Genomic DNA, 10,190 nt, shown 5'->3' with positions numbered 1-10,190 from the left:
GGTCCTCTACTTTGGAATAATCTGCCTCTTAATATCCGTAACATGTCTTCTATTCATAAGTTCAAACAGGCCCTAAAAACCCACTTTTCCACAGCTGCTTTTCATTAATTTTGTTTTTATTCCTTGCGCCATGAGCATCACCAGTGGTGGATACCGGCGCATTATAAGTGTTCTTATTATTAACTAACTTTTGAATGCAACAATATTGACAAGGACATAGTTTGAACTTCATCGTATTCACCAAACCGACTCAATTAAGTGTGCGTATTGATAAAAGCCATAAATTAAATACATGAAACCAACCAATAGTATCAGCAATGGTTGTTCTCATGTCTATGTATAAAGTCACTATGACAAAAATAGCAATACTTGAATGTTGAATTATTTACACAATATTTCAATCCTAGTTCAGTATATTATATAAGAGAATACTCCGAGCGATGCACAACAAAAAAACTAGTTAATTACATGTCCATGTAGAATAATAACATGAGGAACATACCAAACATACCAATGAAAGGATTGACCATTAACAAGAAGGATGACAAACTACATATGATAAGAAAATGAACGATATGGAATCATTATATAGCTCAGTAATATAAATTTACCCACATTAAGTTTCTCCCTATAGGATATTACTTGATCCCGAACTTCAACATAAATATACAGGATTCGATGTAATCTTGATTGAATACATGACAACACAAATTGTTTACCATAACTTTAATATTAGGTTTCTTGGTGATAAATGATTGAAACATACCGATGTTCAAGTTAAAGTTATAGTACATGTTGATGTGTGGGCCTCTAACGATCTGGTGGGGTTTCCCAATTAAAAGTAGATTAAGTACGACAAACAATGGATCTAGTAAGTACTTTCGAGTTTAGATGTTTAAACTTCCAATCGTATTATTAAAATAATGTTTTTTGTTTTTGTTTTATTAACTGTGCGTCACACTACATTCAAAAAGACCTAGCAGGACAGTTTAACCATTTTGATTGGTAAAGAGGAGTTCACGAGGCCATGCTTGAAACTGCGATATCGATATGTTGAGGTTAGGTATATTACACATCCAGGTGGCACATTGATTACGCTTGGCACTTGTTTAGACCATAGATATGGAATAAAATAATTTAATTATATATATTTGGTATAGACGTAACGCAATGTAAACACATCAGTACGCGTACGTCTACAAATCCATTGAGCGTCGCGTGCTTTTATCTTCGCGAACCGGACTTGACACGAATGGGAAGTCAAGACAAAGGTTATGCATTTTTCGCTAGCCTTGCTCAAGGCAGTCGCATTATTCGCTCCGAAAAGACGCCGGTGTAAACCCACCCGTATACCCTGTGCGTGGTGCGTGCGACCACACCGCATGACCCACCCGTATACACTCTGTCACATTGTACTACTACTGTGCACACAAGTCATCCGAACTCGTACCACTAACCGCATGCGGAGGCGACGCATGCGGATAGTGTACGAGGGCATCGTGTCGTGCGATGTTACGCGGCGGTCTTTTTTCGGAGTGAATAATTCGACTGCCTTGAGCAAGGCAAATTTTTCGCTAGAATTCTAACACTCATTACTACGAGGGGGCACTCATTAATGGAAATAAATAGTAGTGACTCGGTCTTTTTCCGCCCGACCACGACCACGTGTTTTTAAATCGAGCGTTCATGTCCACGTCTCACTCGCTTGTGTCCTTAACAGCATTTTATAATTCGATGAAAGCAAAGAAGACCCACAAACCAATTTAAAACAGTATAGCGAAATCACGAACTGACAATCAAACTACCGAGATAAACTACCACCTGAAAAACGATCAAGAAACTACCAGCTATAACATACATACATAAGGCCTAACATGTGTCCATTTAAAATCACTTTTAAGTTCACAGTTTATATTTTTTGTTGATTTATAAGCAGTTAAATTTTTCTGTATAAAAAGCTTCTAGTGGATTCAAGCGGATAACCATGAAACGGTTATTATTTCTATAACAATGATACAATAAAAGGATTATCCATGTGCTTTTGTCTAAATTACATTGGCGTTTGGATAACATGGCCAAAACATTATCTGATCCCTTTCCTTTTACCTATACAACTACGTATTTTTTTAAGTACACAAGGTTAACAAGTTACATTGAATAGTATGAGCAAAAGTATGTTACGACACATCAGTACCTCCACAAATGCGAGTGTTATACGCCAGCGTTAAAACAAAAATATCGGTTCGACTTGTACCAAGATGGGTTCCCATACGATTTGAAAACACCAAGTTAGTTGTCGTCAAACTCCGGGTGTATGTTCTCATACAAATACTGTTTCGAACTCGGTAACAGACGCATGTAGATCTGTTAAGAAATAAACAAAACTTCAATACTCTTTAGGAATGAGTAAGGATATACGAAACTAAGCCGTCGCTAACAGGTGTCTGGGGACAAGCTTGGACGCAGCATTAAACATTATTCTCGAAATGCTTAGACCTCGTCATCAGGCATGATAGTGCGTCTATTTGTTAAGTTATCTTCTCTAAGTTGGGGTCGTTGCTTAAAGCCAGAACCGAGTATTCCATTTTTTTTTATTCTGCATTTATTATTAGTTGTGGCAAGAGTTTATTTCAAACATTAAATTTGCTGTAAAAAAAAGTGCTTCTTCGGAATGTCTATAAAGAAACTAATCAAGACCTGTTTTCGATCTTAAAATGGCACAATAAAAACACAAACCTTGATCAGCTAAAATGTCTAATAGGGTTGGTTCTAGATGAAACATGTTCAGTTTACAGTTTACTTGTCAAAACAGCTTACAGAACACTTAGGCCTACTAAACATCTAGTTAAGTGTCAAAAATTGTGATGAGGGCTTATAATTTTGTTTATGTAATTTCCATTTTCGTCACTCATTTAGGCCATTAAGTTAATCATAAAAGGGCAAGCTTTCTTCAGAGACGTGTTTAAGTCTAAGCATCAATAATTTGAATTTAACAACACAATAAGTTCTACATCTAATTTTAGTCTCACCTGATCCTCCTTGCTGTCGGCCATTGTTTCCAGGATAGAGACAAGTTTTTTGAAGGATGGTCGATCATCCGGATCTTCCTGCCAGCACTTCACCATCACATCGTAACTGTTTTAGTAAAGCAGATCAACCGACAATCATAATTTAAAATCCCTGGCCATCATTTGAATGCTTATTTATGTTAAACACAAGCTGAACCACTCCTACAAGACCGATGGTATCAAATTATTGTCTTACAAGAACATCTTTTTTCCGATCATTGTAAGGATGACTTTCTTTGGGCCGTTTCGGGAGTAATGTGACAGACTAGAGCAATGATATTTCAACAAAAATATGACAACATTCAGTGCGCATTGTATTGCTACACGTTCTTGCTCTAAACATTAAGATTTTCCATAATAGTAAGCATGGCATAATTTTGTATCCATGTCATACAACAAGCTTTCATGGTGCATATCAAATGCACTTGTTGTTGTTACAATTGGTCTCATCTTATGATTTGCATAAATTTTGTATGAATATGATTTAACTCTGCCCTCTATCATATATATTTTATAACAACATTATCTTACATTTTGTCATCGGAGTTGTCTGGTTTGGGCATACGGTATCCATTCTCCAGCCTTGATGTCAGGAATGGAGTCTTGATACCAGGGTACGGTGTCCCGCCTGTATACAAACATCAATCACAATTATAATAAACTGCTCACAAAAAGTAAGGAAACCTTTTTCAATCCAGTATATTTGTTATTATTTAAGACTCTCTTTGTATATGGTATATATCAATGCAAAGCTGAACTGTTCTTCTTTAAAATGATACCACATTTGCAATGATTACATGTCGCTGAACTTGGCTACACGAATAACAATGAGGCAAAGTCACAAATCAAATGTGCCAAAATTACCGTTGTCTGTGCTAAATGGTCAATAGGTAATGTTCAACAATCAAACCGATCAAGCTTTTCAGAACCATAAATGGTTTACACAAAGATTTGAACCAGTGAGCTCATCAGACACAATCAACCCTCATCTCTTGAAAAACACCTTGTTTGATGGGTATTTGCAAGACGATATTCTACAGCCGATTACAGTCCCATACTTGCAGACTCTTAGACCAAAATACCATCTGTCGAGATGACAACGCTCGCCCCCATCGAGCCCGACTGGTGGCTGACTACCTGAACAATGTTGGAGTGCACCGGATGGATTGGCCCGCTAACAGTCCAGACCTGAATCCCATGGAACATCTGTGGGACTAGCTTGGCCTCGCTGTCCGCGCCAGAACCACCAACACATCAACTGTGGCTGACCTAACCAGGTTCCTTAATGAAGAATGGTACGCCATCCCTCATCATCAGCGCATCACAAGACTTTTGTGCAGCATGAGAAGAAGATGCCAGGCTGTCATCAACGCCTTCGGATCATCGTTACTGAACTTCTTGTATCAACAAAGTGTATTAAGATCAGTAAGTTGTCTTGCTCTATACCAAACTTCTTGTCTCAATAAAGTGGATTAAGATCAGTAAGTTGTCTTGCTTGTTTGAATTACAGTGACAATTTGATTGTAAACACGGTAACACAAAAATGCTAATTTTGGCACATTTGATTTGTGACTTTGTCTCATTCTCATTAACGTGGTCAAGTCCAGCAACATGTAATCATTGCAATTGTGGTATCATTTTGAAGAGAAACAGTTCAGCTTTGCAATGATATACTATATACAAAAAGAGTATTAAATAATAACAAATATACTGGATTGAAAAAAGTTTCCTTACTTTTTGTGACCAGTTTAGATGTTAAATTTGCAACGGGGATGAAGAATATTAATTTTTGTTTTTTTACCCATACACCGATTACCCAATCACAATGATGTAAAAGTGCATTCTGTTATTTAGACATTAAGTTGGACAATACTAAAACTATTTTGGAACAATTATCTTACCGAGGGTGGCAATTTCCCATAGCAGGATTCCGAAGGACCACCTAGTGTGTGAAACAAACGTTAAATCAAATTAGTCACTTGGTTCAGGAACAATATTTTCAGTAAAAAAATTAATTACTAAAACATTCACATTGATATTTTACTGCAGTCGATAATTTTGCATGAAAACACTTTTATGTTCAAATACTGGGCTCAATTTCACAGAGCTGCTTAAGCACAAAATGTTGCTTAAGCAAAAAGATCCTTGCTTAGTAAAATCAGATTAACGGCCAAGACTCCACTCAATTGTTATGCTCAGTAAACAACAGCTAAATACCAGTCACAAGCAATGTATATGGCATGAAATTTTGGCCAGTAACATGTGTAAAATAAGCGAGCTATTTTCGTGCTTAACCAGATTTTTTGCTTAAGCAGCTCTATGAAATTGGCCCCTGTTGTTTTCACAAAATTTGCTTACACATCACTCTTCGAGGTGTACGTCTGGTGAGTCAGTGATTCCAGAGAGAGCCAGCGAGTTGGGACACGAGTCTACAAAGAAAGTAATTAAAGTTTACACCGGGATGAGAAAAACCTCTCACAAAAATGTAAATCGTTTATGTTGTGAAATGACTTGTTGAAACATTTGTCTAATTGAACATGATAAGATTCATTTACAGCCAGTGTGTTAAGACATGGCCAAACAGTTTTCAAGGGCACGTCTGAATGGAAGTTTGTTTTGAAAAGACAATGGTAACACTTTAGATTGATCGTACGCTACATCCGTTGTATGCGTCCCTAAGTGTAGCTTTTAAAGCATACGATACCTTTGATGACTGAACGTAGACGTCTTCTCCACGTGACAAACCGAAGTCAGAAACCTTGGCAACCAGATTATCATTAAGGAGAATGTTCCTTGCGGCCAAATCACGATGTATCACCTGTAAAACAAAAAGTATGAAATTTAAAATTAGTTCCAGATGAGAACATCAACTCGCTAGTCTCACTCCCGACCGTTATGAGTAAACCAATCACACAAGCATTTACAAAGTGCATACTTTAAGAGCCTTCCGCAACACCAACTATTATTGACATAAAACGAGCAATAAAACAAAATCTAGACTCATACAGGTGATAAATGTGTCCTTACAGTCAATCAAAGAAAGTAATGATCTTAGCGAGTATAAGGTTTATCAAAGTTCAAAGAGTTCTGTATTTTAAAACCGGAATACAAGTGTTATTACTGTTGAAAGCTTTTGTAAAGGAGTAGTCTATAAGTTGTTGGGCTGCGTACTGGGCAGCTAAAGAATATGTGCCATACATTATGGTCACAATTTAACCAAATGCTACAGTAAGATTATTGCAGCAGTACAATTTGTCTCAATAAATGATGACTTTAATATAATTATTGTGGAGAGTAATGTCAAAACTTGTTTTGTGTGGCCTTACAGTCTTTATTAATGTGCTTAGGTTTTACTCTGATGACATTAGATTGCCCGTTTGTTAACAATAGTTATCTGAATACTCTTTTTAAGAAGCTAGACAAATAATGGTATACTTGCCCCTGATGCAGCCAGGTGTTGCATTCCTTTAGCCACATCCAGAGCAAACTGGAGCAGCTTCTGAGGAGACAGCGATGCTTGACCATCATCCTCCATGGATCGAGCCTTCCTCAGGTAGCAACGGAGGTCACCGTTGGACAAGTACTCCATAGCTACGTACAATATACCTTGAAACAAATATTGAGAATAACATTCAAATTCCAAGCAATTCCACAATTTGTATTTGGTCAAACGCTTTTTGCAATGAAATTTCTGAAGAATTATTATTATTAATGTCTTTTTATTAATGTGAATTATTATTACTAATGCCATTCGGTGGTTCGCGTCTTACCTTAGTAATCGCTCTCAGTCTGTGTCCATTGATGGAGTCAAATCAGAGCCAACACATCTGACACATGGAGTCCCTCAAGGCTCTGTGTGTGGACCGTTGCTGTTTTCTGTATATACACAACCCCTTGGAGAGCTCATCTGCAAGCACAACGTTCAGTACCACTTTTACGCTGATGACATCCAGCTTTTTATTTCCTTTCCTCCGTCAGATGTGAATCTTCTTTCTGTTCTCAGACGTTTAGAGGAATGCCTAGCTGAAATTAAAGTTTGGATGTCACGCAACAATCTTAAACTCAATGGGCTCAAGACGGAGTTCATGTTGTTAGGCTCGAAGGGGATGCTCAACAAGGTCACTGAGCCAGTCTTCACAACTGACGAAGCAAACCACAGTCCGAAACACAAATGCAGGAATCTTGGAGTAGTCTTCGACTCTACTATGACGTTCAACAACAACATATCACATATCGCTAAATCTGTCAGGTACCAGCTTCGCAACCTCTCCCACATTCGAAAGTTCCTCTCCCGCAAAGCTACAGAGCAGGTTGTGCATTCTCTCATAACATCACGACTTGACTTCTGCAATGCCATTCTCAGCAATATGCCAGAGCATCAGATCAAGCGTCTCCAACGACTCCAAAATTCGGCCGCTCGACTTGTCACCCTTACTAAAAGATCAACACACATCACTCCAATCCTCAAAGCCCTGCACTGGCTCCCGGTTCAAAAGCGCATCCACTTCAAAATTCTCCTTCTTGTGTATCAGTCTCTCCAGGGCACAGCACCAACATACATCCAGAACCTGCTACATCTTCATGCTCCACCCAGGCACCTCAGATCATCGTCCACCAAACTTCTAAACATTCCACGAACACGCCATTCATGGGGAGCCCGCTCTTTCTCACACTCTGGCCCATCACTATGGAACGAACTCCCCCCTAAACTCCGACAACTCACTACATATTCCAGCTTCAAAACCCATTTGAAAACTTATTTGTGTGCTTGACTATATTCTTCGCTATCTGGCTTCGGCATCTCTCCTGCGCCAGGAGTGTCTTTTAGACAGACATGGCGCATTATAAATTGCCACTATTATTATTATTATTATTAAGAACGTTTCTTGTTTGTTTATCATAACAAAAATTGAAGATGAACCACTTACCTTCATGTTGACAAGCTCCTAGAATCTTGACGAGATTTGGATGACTGCCGTGAAGAGTCATGGTTTTCAGTTCTTCTAAGAAATTTTCTCTGTCAGCTGAAGGTGCATTTTCTGAAACAATTTCAAATCCATGTCAAAGAAAGAAGCATTCGTGATGATATCTCGCCAATAAATTTGTTTTGGTTGTGTTACTTCAAACACTCACCAGCTTGAAAACCATTGTGTACGCAAGCCCACACAAACAATAGGAGAACAAAAAAACTATTCACTAACGAGATTTAAGTGTATAAATGCTATAACATTGCCACTAGGAAAGGGAGTACTTGCAGATACATATTTTGTTTTGCATTTCATGTTAAGCTGCTTTAAAAATCATGTACAACCTGCTAATCTTTGTTTTAGCTCGAGAGTCACCATGGGAATTGAACTAAGGTAATACCTTTGAGCTTTTTGATAGCAGCCTTGGACAGATCTCCGTTAACCGTCACACCGCCATAATGGACTTCACCAAAGTGTCCCTTCCCAAGTACTTTATTTCCTACCATCAAATCATCCCACAAGAAACTCCATGGATTAGCCCATGTTGGCAAACCAACATCTTCGTATGTAGGTTGTGATTCTGGTGCTGGTGCTGGTGATGGTGATGGTTCTGGTGATGGTTCTGGTGATGGTGGTGGTGCTGGGAGTGCATCTCTTCGTGCAGATGGACCGGGGCCCACAGGTTCATAAACCCACTCTTGTACCAGTGAAACTTCTTTTAGGATTAGTGCACTGCTGGGTTTCTCCTCTCGTGGTTCGGCATTCTCATAAGAAACCTGTTGTGAAGCAGTATAGCAAATTAAAAATATATAGAAACTGGTTACTGTATAATATTTAATGTATTTAAATTATATTTTGAGCCAGAAAACAAAATGTCTGGTGATTATGTGTTGGAAGAGGTTGGTTTGTGAAACGTTTCGGCAAGCGTGTAGTAGCCTAGAGTGATGTTTTCTCTATTTAGTTGTGTCTTTTGAATCGTACCTCAAAATGCAACTTTTTACTCACGAGTTCCTGTTCAGCATTTAACCCCTGAAGCTGCAAAGGATTTAGTATTCTTCGTTTACGACGTCTTCGGGTGTAACCGATTACACCAACTACAATCACAACAGCAGCAATAACGACACAGATAACGATAATCAGAAGACTGCTCAGTCTAGTGATAGGCGTCTGAGTTAATGCGTTCACTACAGAAGAGAAAGAAGATGCAGTTATTTAATGGTCGTTTGTGAGTGTTCTTTTGCGATGACATGAGTACATGCATCTTCATGACCCAAACGTATACCCTGATCAGGGTATACTTTTGGGTAAACGGTATCAAATAATGACCTTGTTGCCTTGATGTAGATATTACATATTAAGTATCCACAGGAAAAGTATATAAACTTACTGTGTGGCAATGTTACAGATAATGAGACGTTGCTCCATCCTCCAAGTCCAAAATGTGTTTCAGCACGTATCTAAAAAAGACAAAACCATTAACAGTTCAGTAAACATTGACATTTCAAAAGTATTGTAAAACAATGCCTTTGGTTAACTTGGCACCAAGTTATCTCTCTCGTTTGAAGGTCAGTCTGCTGATGACATTGACTGTTTATTAACCATAGCAGTTTGAACACCCTTTTGGGAGCATTTTTTGTATTCTTTCTCTGATGCAGCATTGCCTGTGGTTTACTTGGCACCATACCTGGAATGAATAACTGACATTTCCTTCCAGGTTTGTGATCTCTCTTGTTTGAAGGTCAGTCTGTTGATTATCTTTGACTCTAACTATCTCAGCCGATGATGAGTTTCCAGATCCTGTTCTCCAGTAGCGGATCTCGTAATTGATGCTATCGCCTTGAGATGGACGAAGCCACGACACGGTGATGCGGTCGCTTCTGATTACTGGGAAAGTCACGTTGCTTGGAGGGGTAGGAACTTTGTGGAGGAGAAATGTGATAAATAATTGTTAAATAACAATATAAACAAAAATACAATGAAAACAAAAACAAAAAAACAATTGTTATGATACAAAAACAAAAGTTTAATTGGTATGTCAATGGGTCTCGAATAATATGAAAAAGGGTAATGGCGAAAGCTGTGGTATTCAGGTAAATTGAAACTAACAGATGGGCGATCACCTTTCTGACAATGATCCATACTGATGAGTTTTCAG

At 38.4% G+C, this 10,190-nt stretch overlaps 1 protein-coding gene across 1 annotated transcript; it reads right to left on the bottom strand.

Annotated features, from left to right (window-relative positions):
- Positions 1–2,144: 2,144 nt before the first annotated feature.
- Positions 2,145–10,174, bottom strand: LOC139946278 (tyrosine-protein kinase receptor Tie-1-like). The gene is made up of 14 exons (XM_071943901.1): positions 10,156–10,174; positions 9,720–9,952; positions 9,423–9,492; positions 9,041–9,219; positions 8,436–8,811; positions 8,380–8,382; positions 7,997–8,107; positions 6,508–6,674; positions 5,773–5,886; positions 5,427–5,497; positions 4,970–5,010; positions 3,600–3,696; positions 3,030–3,135; positions 2,145–2,364 (listed from the first exon to the last, which is right to left on the bottom strand). The coding sequence occupies exons 1-14, from the start codon at positions 10,172–10,174 to the stop codon at positions 2,290–2,292; spliced, it is 1,662 nt and encodes a 553-aa protein (XP_071800002.1). The 3' UTR covers positions 2,145–2,289.
- Between the last annotated feature and the right edge of the window lie 16 nt (positions 10,175–10,190).

Source organism: Asterias amurensis, chromosome 13 (assembly GCF_032118995.1).
Source record: "Asterias amurensis chromosome 13, ASM3211899v1".
Lineage (NCBI taxonomy): Eukaryota > Metazoa > Echinodermata > Asteroidea > Forcipulatida > Asteriidae > Asterias > Asterias amurensis.
The sequence above is the reverse complement of the archived record's forward strand: the minus strand, read 5'-3'. Positions and strand labels throughout refer to the sequence as shown.